This window comes from Lycorma delicatula, chromosome 1 (genome assembly GCF_047948215.1).
Source record: "Lycorma delicatula isolate Av1 chromosome 1, ASM4794821v1, whole genome shotgun sequence".
Lineage (NCBI taxonomy): Eukaryota > Metazoa > Arthropoda > Insecta > Hemiptera > Fulgoridae > Lycorma > Lycorma delicatula.
The window spans coordinates 94561987-94575555 of record NC_134455.1 but is presented as its reverse complement, the minus strand read 5'-3'; the positions used below and the strand labels follow the sequence as shown (position 1 = coordinate 94575555).

The window sequence follows — 13569 nt, the reverse complement described above, 5'->3', positions numbered from 1 at the left end:
CTTTTGGGAAATACAAGTAGGACCATCATTAAAATTAGAATTGTTTTTTTTCTAAAGATTATGAAATTCTTACAGAATATATCAAATTATTTATAAGATTTCTTGTCTTTAGTTTTTATTATCTTCGTAATAAAAATTTGCAGGTAAGTCAAAAAGTAAAGTGAAGTTCAAAAAATCAATACAGTATATTTGCACTTACATAAATGATACATGCATTATTTTTCAACATAATCCCCTCCTACTTCTATGCTCTTAGTCCATCTTTTAATTTTAACGAGCTTTTCAATTACTTCCTGGAAGAAAGTTTCTGGTCTGGTGTGCAGAAAATCTTTCACTGCTTCTATGGTCTCTTCATCAGATCGATAATGATTCCCTCGCAACTGTTCTTTTAATGGGCCAAAAAAAAAAGAAGAAAAACGCTTGGAGCCAGGTTCAGACTGCATGCAGACTGGTACAACAGCTCAAAACAGAGATCTTGAAGGCAAAAGACTGTTTTCTGTTTTTTTGTTTTTTTTGGCCGTATGAGATCTAGCGTTCTTCTGAAGCAAAATCATGCCTTTAAAAAGTTTACCATGTCTTTTAGATTTGATTTTTTGCTTCAGTAAACGCAGTAGCTCACAGTAGTTGTCACCATTTATTGATTTACCTAAGTGTAAAGTAAACAAAAAGTAAACTTTCCATATCCCAGAATATCGCCATCACCTTTCCTGCAGATATCTTGGTTTTGAACTTTTTTGTTGTGGGAGATGAAAATGTTTCCACATTAAACATAGTTGCTTACGCTCGGATTTAAAGTAATGGATCCAAGTCTCATCAATGGTTATTCGCTTAAAAAATGAGTCTCCTTCATCTTCGCAATGTTCAAAAGCTTGTGGGAAATTTTCAGATAATTTTCTATGTGGATACTGTCAATTGATGTTGAACCCAGCAAGCACAGACTTTTTGAAAGTTTAAAATGCTGCGCCGTGGCTTATATTCAACTAGCTGGTCGACGTTAACTGTATTTCGTTGATTACCGGGAATCATTTGTTAACCGCTTCAATATTGTCTTTAGTCTTTCAAGTGGAAGGCCTACCTTGCCGGAGAGAAATCCTACCATTTTTATTGCGATCAATCCATTCGTAGATCTTGCTTCCACTCAAACAACTCTCTCCGTACTACTACTGCATTTGACGAATAATCTCTGCTGGTTTCACCCCTTCTGAACTGAGGAAACTTATCACTGCTCGCATTTCTTCCTTTGTGCAATCAAACAAAGGAGCACTCATTTTAAACAATCTTTTAAACACAATCAAAATAACTAACAATGAAACAATATGTTCAATGAACTGCTGATAGAGGTTATGAGTTATAGTAGATCAATCATTGGTGCCATACATGTGATTGGGAGGGAAATCAAAATTTTCCTTTACTTTTTGACTTACCCTTGTAATACACAGGCAGATTATCATGATTAAACATTTATATTCCTTACAGTAAGGTAAATATTAAGGTTGAAATATTAAATTATTCAGTTGCAAAAAACTGAAATTTTTCTAATAAAGGATATTTTGGACACAATTATTATCAATAGATTTTAGAGTAAAGTTACCAGCATTACTGTTTTTAATAGCACAGGAAGAGTTAAGAAACCACACAGTATGTAATGAAATCTTACATTCAATGTATGTTGTATTAAATTTTATGAATTTATTAACTCTATATAATTAAATTTCATTGTTACCTTGGTTATTATGAGCTATGTATAGAAATTACTTGTTCTAATAGTTATTTTTGTTAATTCTAACATTTACATAAGACATTAACATGCAGATTTTTCACATACTTGTGAATGCTTTGATCTCAACATACTTTTTGATGAAACACAACAAATAATAAATAACACAACATATCAAATATATAATTCACTTATGTACTTAAAACAATAAAATGCACTTTAAAACAATAAAATTACTGGTAACATCACTGAAGAGGTTATTTGAATTATTTGAATTTGAGGTTTATTACTGCTAATCACTTCTAAAGGTTATTTGAAAGAACAAATTTTGAAAATGAGTCACAATAATAATTTTAAAGATTAAACAGTATATTTACATGCTCACTCAATATTGAACAGTCATTCATTTTATGCACTACTAGCAATATGCATACACTTACAGTATGTGTAAGAAGGGATTAGATTTTACCTAAACTGCAGCCTCAGCCTGAGATCTGTACAGTTACAGCCAAACAAAATAACAAATTATTCAGACAACAAAGACAATAACCACGCTTCACAATTAAAGTTCATCAATTTAAGTTACGCATTATAAATTACTGTAAAACTTTGAAAATAAATTTAATAACTTTTTTAATATTTTATTTCATTGCTTTATGATTATGAGTATTTATTATTTACAGATACTCTTTAATTTATGGTTAATTAAATTTTAAATCTACCTCACATACAGATATCTAAAATATGAAGAATTGGTTAAAAATTTTATTATTTAATTATCTGAGTAATTATGTTTAAGTAACCTCCATACATAACTAACATTAATACTAAACAACTGCATTACTTAACACATGTGCAATTAAAAAATTAGTTCAACTGTAAATAAACAGAAGCCTATTTGTTGAGCAAAGGTCATTAAATAAGATAAGTCTATCAATGAACAAATGAAACTAGTTTTAATAATTAAATTGATAACACTGCCATGCACAACAGTTTTACTTATGTGTAAATTTCATATCTTTGCTTGTTTTTTAAGGGATTATCACAGTCTTTTTCTGCTACAGGTAAAGAATAACTTTTCTTATGTTAGGCTAGGTCTTCTTTATAATCTATAGAAATACTTTTATACATTATGACAATACAATTTAGAGATATAAATTATCTTCAACTAGATAACATATTCAATCTTCTGATATATAACAATTAAGAGTTACAATTTTGGGTAACAGAATGACATCCAATTTTAAAAACACTTTTACACATCGTGTAAAGGATTACTAGTAACAAAAAATTAAATTAAGTAAATTTAAATAATATATATATATATATATATATATTAGAAAAATGAAATAGAATATTCTAAATATGTGTACAGTTCACATTCATTAATCCTGTAAGCATTAAAAAAAAAAAAACAGTAATACATTGTTAAAACTTTTGGTTAATTCTGCCTGGTGTAGACAGATTGTATAAAATTTTTAATTACAGTTTTGATGAAAAAAAATAAATAAATAAAATACACATAGAAGTATGAAATTAACTTGTCTACTGAATGATATCATTAGAAAGTTTATATGCATTTTTTGAAGATAGTAAGATATTCAAATTTTAAACAATTTAATTTTTTTAAACTGTAGCTTGGAATTTTACTTCAGCTGTCTTTAATGTAGCCAAAAAATTAATGTAGCCAAAAAATTAATGTAGCTAAAAAATTAACGTAGCTACTTTTTTTTATGAATTAATTCTCCTCAGAAACTGTGAAGCTTGTATATGGGAATGTGGAAATGGAATTTATAGCGTATGAGAAATACGCATCCCTAGATAAACAATCTACTAGGTTGAAAATTCTAACCTAATCTGCTTCAAACCAAATATAAATGTCATGTTTGACATAATAAAATTGTTTACACTACCTCTGGCTAACACAACAAATTCCAGTGAACAGTTCTTGATTGAATTAAAATTCCTTTTTTAGACAACGAATAACTTCTTTTATATATTTATAATAATAATTTTTTTTCAGCATTGAAGCAATAATGTTAAATCAAAGATTAGCATTCATTTGGATTTTAACTACAGCAGTAATATTTAGCAGTTTCTATATCTTTTGTAAGTATTACAAATTATGTAACTAATAATAATTAGGTCTATATTTCATTAATTTATTATAATTTTAATTCTCTTTTAGAGTTTATTAAGTACACAACTGACTGCATAAAGATAAAGATACAAATTTTTAACAAAAAAGAAAATATTTGTTTGATATATATAGGACAAAATATAGATGGCATAAAAGACTAAACTGGAAATCAATTAAGAAAAAACCATATATTCAAAAGGAAATGTATGAATAATTTCAATCATAAAATATAATGAAAAAAAAATTATAAGTTTTAAAGCTTTAATCTTGAGGATATAATAATTAGAAAATATACATTTTCAACACAGTTTTAAAAGTTAGTTTATTTAATGAAACGTTATCGTATTGAGGTTTTGTTCAGTACTACTTTTTTTTTTGTTGTCAAAATATCATTTTGTTGCATAAAGTTTTATGTCAAGTGAAGATAACAGGCTTTTTTTCAGATAAGATAGTTGAAATTTTTTAACTGGTTATCCAATTTTTTTAGAAAAAAGTAAAGATTGACTGTAAGGGTATATACATAGCCTTGATGATATTTGAAAAGTTAAAAACTTATTAAAATAACTTGGTGGGAGGGGGGGGGGAAATAATTTTGTGTAAATGATTCCAAGTTCAAATTGCTTTAGAAAATTAGAAGGTTGCAAATGGATTTCATAAAATTGTAACTAATAAACACTGGGTCAACAAAATTTTTGTTTCACGAGTACCAAACTGTTTTACCAAGCTGTTTTCAAATATGTATTCAGAATTTCTCAATCACCCACAGTTTGTTTGTTATTTTATTTTTTTTTTAAGTAAAAGCTTCTAGAGCATTTAAATGCGATGGAACCAATTTAGCTAACTGAAAGGGTAGTATTGTTACTGTTGTGCAGGTTCAGACGTGTATAGACTGCATTAATGTAATTTGGTGTAGCACACATTCATCAGAACGATGCCAGTTGTAAGATAGTAGTGAACCAGTAAACACGTCATTGTGAGTGCTTTGTGTGTCTGAATTATTGTCTAATTATTGAATTATACATATTTACAACTTTATTTCTTTTAATTAGTTACAAAATACCTAGTGTTTGTTTAAATCATCCTAACAATTTTTGTTATGTGTGGTGAAGTGATGCTCAAGTCCCAAAGTTGAAACACCTTACTCCATTAGTAAAAAAGTGTTATGAACTTTGTTTTGGGTGTAAAGTCAGGAACCAAAGAAGGACCTGGGCCCCACAATGGTACAATGGTGTACCCTAACCTGGAATCTGCAATGAGACCAGTTCCACACTGCAAAGTATTGCCCATATAAGCCTCCAGAACATCACATTAGAGCAAGAGAGCTCAGAATCTGATGGAAGTAAGGAAGAAAAATAAACAGATTCTGGTGATATTACTTTTCAACAAAGCAGTTCATCTGAGCTTCATTTACTGACTCAAGAAAATCTTAACGATCTCATACAAGATTTAAAGTTATCCAAAAAACAGTCTGAAATGCTTGTTTCCCAACTAAAAGGATGGAATCTTCTTCAAAAGACTACAAAGATATGAAAAGAATACAAAGATATGTACTTATAATAATCATCATTCTGAATTTAAAGACTATTTTCTGAAGAGAATGGCTTAGTGTTTTACAATGACATTTCTTCTCTTATGGAGATACTTTGTAATGAACAAAACCAAACAGAATGGTGCTCATTCATTGATTCCTAGTTAGTTTAAAAACTGTGCTTCTGCGTAATGGTAATAGATTTCCATCACTACCTGTGGCTCACTCTTCTAGTATGAAAGAAACATATGAAAACTTTAAATTTATGTTAGAAAAGCTTCAATATTGCAGTGCATGAATGAAATATGTGTGGTGATTTGAAGGTAATTATACTTATTCTTGGTCTACAGCTTGGTTACACAAAGTACTGTTGTTTTTTGTGTGAATGGGGTAGAAGGGTCAGAAAAAACCATTTCCTTAGAAAAGAATGGCCTAAATGCAAATCACTCATTTTTAACAAAAAAACATGAAACATGACCCATTATGTAATCTTAAAAATGTGTATCTACCTCCATTACATATCAAACTAGGATTAATGAAGAATTTCATCAAGGCCAGTGAATTTCATCAAGTTTCCTAAAATTAGTGATGCAAAAATTAAAGAAGGAATATTTGTAGGTCCACAAATACGATCACTAATGCATGATGAAAGTTTAAGGAACTATTGAATCCAGTGGAGAAAGCAGCTTGGCAGACATTCAAAAATGTTACTCAGAGTTTTTAGAAAATCAAAATGCAGAAAATTACAATGATATTGTCAACAATCTTATATGGGTTGTATGTGTCCTTAAAAGTACACTTCCTGCACTCACATCTAAATTGTTTCCTGGAAACTCTTGGTGCTATGAGCAATGAGCATGGGGAACACTTTCATCAGGAGATTTCAGCTATGAAAAAGAGATATCAAGGCAAATGGAATTCTAATATGCTGGCCGATTATTGTTAGACCATCAACAGGGATGCTCCATAGGCGAAATATAGCAGAAAATCATCATTTCTTACTTTCTAGGGGAGTCAAATGTTTGAATATTGTGTAGTTAAGAATTCAAAAAGTATTAAAATGTTTGAAATTATAAAAGCCTGTCTCTCAGAAACCTTGCATGAGTGTAAAAGCTGATATCATATTTGAATTCAGGAAAAAAATACTATCAGAATCATATAATTTTCTTCTTAAAGACAAAAAAAAATTCTTTTTGTTTTCCAGTGTAATATGTTCTGAAAAACTGAATGATATCTATATTTTATTTTGTCTCCTTCTGCTATCAGACAAAATTATTGATGTGTATGAAACTACTATTATTTTCAGTTCACTTATACTGGTCTTCATTATGTGTTTTAAAAGTAATGTTTGAAAGGTCAGTATAGATATCAATTTCTGTGAGAAATGTTTATTATTTAATAGCACAAATCCAATGCATAACTGTTTTAGTATTATCAATGGTTTACGTAATCATATCCTACTAGTTAGAAATCACTGATAATTTATAAATTAGTTAGTGGTATTATTATTAACAAAGTATGTTTCTTTTTTCCAGCTATCGAAGCCATAAATTGTTTCCAGTGTAATTCACTTACAGAACCTGAATGTGAAACATTAAAAGCAAATGACACACATAGTTACCTTTATAGACCATGTGAACAACAAGCATACACTGTCAAAGAGGTTTTCTGTAGAAAAATTGTTCAAGTTAGTAAGTATGGTTTGATAGCCAAACAAAATATTCAGTCCCATTTTTAAAATTCTGTCAGAGTTTTCTTATACCTACTATACTGCACTTACAAAAGTAGAAAAATATTGCATATGCAAGCATAACAAGTCCCATTTTTTTAGGAAAAAATTGGTCGTAAGTAATTTAGGACCAATAAAACTATGATCATCATTATGATTATATTTTTATATTTATATGCTATAATTAAATTTCATTCTCTTCTGAAGCATCAGTGCTTTCATTTCTTCTTACTACATATATATATGATGCTGTATGTTGCCAAGCTACTGCATGATATTATACAGTAGCTTGGTTTCTGTAATTGGATTGTGTATTGTGTAGATAAAGGTTCACAATCTCTTTAATAAACCCACCAGGCTGGTCTAGTGGTGAATGCGTCTTTGCAAATCAGCTGATTTTGAAGTCAAGAGTTCCAGTGTTCAAGTCCTAGTAAACGCAGTTACTTTTATATGGATTTGAATACTAGATCGTGGATACCAGTGTTCTTTGGTGGTTGAGTTTCAATTAACCACACATCTCAGAAATGGTCAACCGCAGACTATACAAGACTACACTTGACTTACACTCATACGTATCATCCTCTGAAATAACACCTGATGGAGATTCCTGGAGGCTAAACAGGAAAAAGAAAAAAATCTCTTTAATAAAAACAGTAAAATGCTATGAATTATGGTTTTTTACTAAATAAAATCTTATATGAAGATACAGATTTAAGTAGGAATAGTATATTTTTTTGGTGAACATCTTGATCAAACATATTTGTACCCTCTTTACATATAGTATCCTTTTTAAGGTGCAGTTTTTTATTTATTTATTGAAAGTTGTCATCTCATATTAAAAGTATTTTTCTGCATTTTTTTGGAATGAAAAGTTTCTATAATAGTTAAATAGTATTCTTCAGGCACACATGTTTACAGTTTCGTAATCATAATATTATTTTTCTAGTAAATTATTTGTTTTAGTGATAACTGATCAATTTTCAACCATTCTGACATGTAATCCCTGATTCCTCCTCATGTCCATTGAATATTCTGTCTCAAAGCAGTGTTTTAAAGAGTTCTGTTTTCCATTTTCAAACTTGTAAAAGATCCACGTTTGAAATTTGCTAATTTTCTCTATCATATTTTCTCTGTGAAAAATATGATAGAGAAATAAATTTGTATTTCATATTATTAGTTAAATGAGACAAAAGTAATGAACATTATCTATCATTAATTCTGATGTGTTAAATAACTAAAATTATTTTTAATACAGTGATTCTGTTATTGTAGAAAACTTATATTTTAACTTGTTGTTTAATCGAACAGTCAATAGATAAATGTATGGTTTATCTGTTATTTTTGGTTAGTTAATAGAGGAGATAATAATTTCTTGCGAAAAAATTTAAGTTGAAATTCTTTACAATTAAATTAATGCTACATTAATGTGCCTGTGTTTTTAACGCTTGAAAAATTGTTTTCAATTTAATACCTGATTCTTATATATTTTTGAGTGCTTAATTCAAATGACCTCAATTTTTTTCAGTCATTTATGTAATTTTCACAAAAAGCTTCAAACATTTTTTTAAAATATAGTAACTAATTTTTAATTAAGTTTAGAATTTATTCCCAAGTGACATGAAAAACAAAATTACTATAAATTTTATTAAAAATAATGAAAACAGACAATAAAATACTATTTATGTCCTTACAAGTCTTTATAATAGTTTTGATATTTTTAATATTTTGTAAAATATTCTTTTAATATTTATCTTTTGTTGCCAAGAAAATTTGTAAATGTATCCTGGAAGGCTTTCCAAACTTGTTTGCTTCCTCCATTTTAGATTCAAATATTTCATCTCATAAACTTCGTTACATCCAGGTTTTTGATAAACCTGGAAACTGACTGCAATCATACTTTAAACACTCTTCATATCTTTTTAATTCCTTTACAAATTGCTTCATTAACCCTGGTTTAATATGTAACTGAGGAAGCAAAACTTTGCTTGGCTCACTAAACTTTCTCTTTCAATGTTTTTCATACCAACTTTTAAGGTTTGTCTTGGTGGCCATCCTTTTTTATTATTAGCTTTTTATCACTACTATCCCACTCGCATGAAAAATATTAATAGTCTTTTCCTCTGTTCCAAACCAGTAAAAAAGTAGTGACAAGAGCTAAAAACTTATTTTCCTGCAATCTTGAGCCTAAAAATTCTGTATACTCCTTAGGAAGGTTTAAGTCCCTCACCAAATCATTTAATGCAAATTCCTCCAACAGTCTTGTTTCATCACTTTTAGGATATAATCATTTCCATCTTTCAGTTCATAAGCACAGGCCTGTTTGAAAAACATTTCTTTAACATGTATAATGATGGTGAAGGAACAGATTTTTGTGATCCATTAGTTACAGGACATTAGCTAATCGAAGGATTGGGTAAAGAATGTCCTTTCTGTTTTTTAAATTGAATTCCTTTATTATACATGAACAAAAGTAACAATCAATATGTTTGGTTGGTTCTCTCAAACCATATGCACTCGAAAGCCGGAAGACTGTTTTTCCTTTGTGACCACTGGCAAAGCTCTTCAATACATACTCAACAAACCTTATGAGGAGGACAAAATTTGTCTTGGGTCTCCTATTTTTACATCAAAACATAATATTTTTTTACAAATTCTTTAATATTTTTAAGATTACAGCCATCAAAATCTCTTACTGAATGTACTGATAATGTGTATGATAATTAATAATAATGATTAATATGTATGGTTTAATAATTTATTGATAATTACTATTTTTTTATTTTACAATCCCATATGTTCAAAATAATAAGTGGAACCCTGGCAAAATAATTTTTTTCTTGTTGATATTTCAGTAGTTTTTGCTGAAATACATAACTGACTTTTTGGTATACTGTGGTAACCTAATCGGCTCAGCTTAGTTATTGTCAAATCCTGATTATATCTGGAAATTCTAAACTTCAGTGTGTACTAAGTTTTCCTAAGGCAAAAAATCTAGATTTTAATAATAGCTTTATCATTTCTATCTTCTCTTGAGAGTACCTACAGATTTCTGTTTGTATTTAACTTCATCTGGTATCAAAGACAGCCAGGATTACTAAATAGAGTTACATCAAGATTAAGGTCCTTTTGTAACCTCAGGCTAATAATGCAAGTAATTCAGGAATAAACATAATTTACTATTAGCAGTAAAATTAATATTTTTATACTAGAAGATATGAAAATATTTTTCATTATAGTTGCAGATCGGGACAATCTTGTCAGAGTTGTAAGAAGATGCAGCTGGGAGCGCCATAGTCGTTTACCTTGTTACCATGTTAGTAATGCTGATCATGTAGAGGTTGTATGCCAGTGTTTTACAGATGGGTGCAATTCAGCCACCAATCAAGGAGAATCTTTAATCATAGCTTCTTCATTTGTTATTTTTGCTATCTACTTCATCTGAAAAGCTAGTGAACATAAAGTATTGTACATGAGAATTTGCAACATTAAAGTGTTACATGTACTTGCTTTAGTAGAAAATATTATTTGTTTCTCTGCAAACTTAATTTTTATGAGCTTTGTACATACATGTAGTGTTTTATGTAAGGAGGATGGTAAGTATACATTATAGGAGTTCCTATATATTACAAAAGAAATTCTGAAAAAAAATTCAGCAAATCTAAATATGAATGTATGATGTTGTAGTATATAAATATAAACAGATTTGTTTTTTATGTAAATATATTTATTTATGAAATATAAACCACTATTTTATAATGGAAATGTTTCAATATTAATAAAATCAATTACAAACAGTAATTCTTTTCACATTATTTAATTTTCCATTATTTTTATTTTTAATAAAATTTATTTATCATAAACAGTTTAAAAAAAAAGTGATAAATGGTAAATGGCATTCATATTGTTGGAAACATATCACAAACCATTACTATATACTACAATAATAAGGTAGAAAGAAGTTATGCAAAAATATTTAAGAAGATTGCAGAAGTATAAACTTTTAAACAAAGTAAAATTAACGAAACATTATGATGTTAATTAATTAAGCTTAATTAAAGATCACTAGTAGCGTTCCAATTATACAAAACTTAGTTTTACATTTTATAAAATGTAATTTTAATTAGAAAAGTTTGAAGTACTTGTACTTTAACAATTTGATATTATGGTTATACTGTTATATTTATAATGGCTATGCTGTTATAATTTTACAATAGGATGCAAATTAATCAGAGTACAGGTTTGTTTTTTTATTTTTTCCCCATTCATTGCATAAAGTGGCATAGCTATTAGCTGCCCTGCTTGATGATACAAATTTTCTATTTTATCAAAATAATGGATGGTTTATTTAGTTTTTAGTGAATACATTCTATTTTTTAATTAGTAATTGGTACATTTTTAAGTACTGTTTTATTACATTACTTTTTTTAATTTTTTGTAGTGCACACTAAATCCACTTTAACTACAAAAAAAAAAAAAAAAAAAAAAAAAAAAAACATTATAAAATCTTTTGTCTGAAGGAATATGAAACAATGATAAATAAATTTTGAGAATTATTTGATCAAGGTAGTTTAACTCTGTTTTAAAAGAGTTTAATAAACTCTTTTCACCTCAAAAAATAAAAACTAGCAAAAATCTAGTCTTATCTTGTAATGGACTAGATCCATCCTTAGAGAGGAAATGACTCAATTCCATCTGTTGTAATAAGTCAAATGTTAGTAACCAGAGAAACAAATGTAAATGTGATAACTGTAAAGAATGTTTGCAGGTAGCTGAAAAACTGGCTGGCCAGCAAGAAAGCAATTCCTAAACAATACTTTACAGTATTGTATGAAAAAATGTTCATATGAATCAAAGGATGCAAACAGGATCAAACAAGACTGGAAAATATCTTCTGATGAGTCATACATTCATGTATGATATCAGACACATACATCAAAAAAGAATCAATTGAGAAATACATTCCTAAATATCCAACAATAAGTTAAACTGTTAATTAATTGTTTTACAGTTAAATGAAACAGTAAAAAATGAAAGTAGGCCACAAATCTGCAAGAAAAAATTGTAAGAAATCTTCAAAATCCATTTCCATATGGAAACTATTTAACAACATATAATTAAATCTATGATTTAAATCTTTTTGATTAAATGTAAACAATCTTCATCTATATCTATATCTTGTTGATTAAATCATATATAAAATCTATGATTTTATCTTGTTACTATCTTACAAAGATAACAAGATGGTCTTCATGTCACAGTAATAAAATAATTGGAGAATTTAATGTGTACTGTTTTACACTCAAGAGGACTTGCATCATCTCAGAATCTCAGAAGCACTTAGATTAGACATAGCTACAATCCAAGCAAGATTGACTGAAAGAATACTTTGGAAGTTCATCATTCCTATTTAAATAGAATGGTTAAAACATGTTAGTGTGAATATTTCATGTGACCCAAATGAATAATTAGGTTTAAAAATTATGTTAAAAGTAAGTAATTTTGTATACAGAAATACTGAAACAAAATAGGAGTAATGCAATTTTGATAAAGTTTTTTGACAAACTTGTAAACCATGACATTCTTTTTATTCTGCCATCTGAATAAAAAGAATGTCTTTCTAATTATTGTGCATCCCAAAAACATGTCATTTTTAATTGCTGAAATAAATTGTCAAAAACTAACACAAAGAGCTTTACATTATTATGACAAGAAAGTACGACCAAGGTTTTCATTTATGGCAGGTAAGGTGGACACTAAATTGTCCAATGCCCATTACATACATGTTATTTTTCCAGATATGAGAAGTATGTAGATATTTTAGTTTCTTTCTGGACATGGAGTTTTTCAAGATAGGTTGGCCAGATTTGGTTTGATTAATTCAGGCTTGTGTCCAAGTGTAGAGCCACTGATGATGTGCACCATGTCTTATATGTCTGCCCTAGGCACGACATATAAAGTATATGGTGAACATACCATATTGGTGAACATACCTTAGAGCTTGCAAGGATCAATTCTGGATTTGATCTTCAAGTTAACTGGAAAACTGAAAGGGAATGGAATAAAGCTGCTGGCTTCCTTAGATTCTTATACCTGCAGAAGATGGCTGAGGAGATCTGATGCTGTAAGAGATGTATAGATAGAATAGCAACCCAGGTGGCTAGAGGCCAACCAGGGTGTTTACTTCGCCAAAATAGGTATTTTGGCATCAAGCCCTTGTTAGATTCACTGTTAGTATAAGAATGGATGTCTGGAGAACTCTGTGATAGAGCTATAGTATGGGAGGGTGTAGGCATTGACTTACTCGCTCCTGAAAGTGGACCAAAGCAGAGAGAGATAGGGTATGTTTTCATTAGAGGCTTATTTAATTTTTGAATCTCTTTCTTGATTTTTAAGTAAATCAAGAGTACTGAGTAAATTGAATTGTAGGTCAAAATCAAAATGTTGTTCATTGTTGC

At 28.9% G+C, this 13569-nt stretch overlaps 1 protein-coding gene across 1 annotated transcript; it reads left to right on the top strand.

The window, feature by feature from the left end:
* Positions 1-2630: 2630 nt before the first annotated feature.
* Positions 2631-10912, top strand: LOC142318146 (uncharacterized). The gene is made up of 4 exons (XM_075354689.1): positions 2631-2781; positions 3741-3826; positions 6921-7076; positions 10351-10912. The coding sequence occupies exons 2-4, from the start codon at positions 3754-3756 to the stop codon at positions 10554-10556; spliced, it is 435 nt and encodes a 144-aa protein (XP_075210804.1). The 5' UTR covers positions 2631-2781; positions 3741-3753; the 3' UTR covers positions 10557-10912.
* The last annotated feature ends 2657 nt before the right edge of the window (positions 10913-13569 follow it).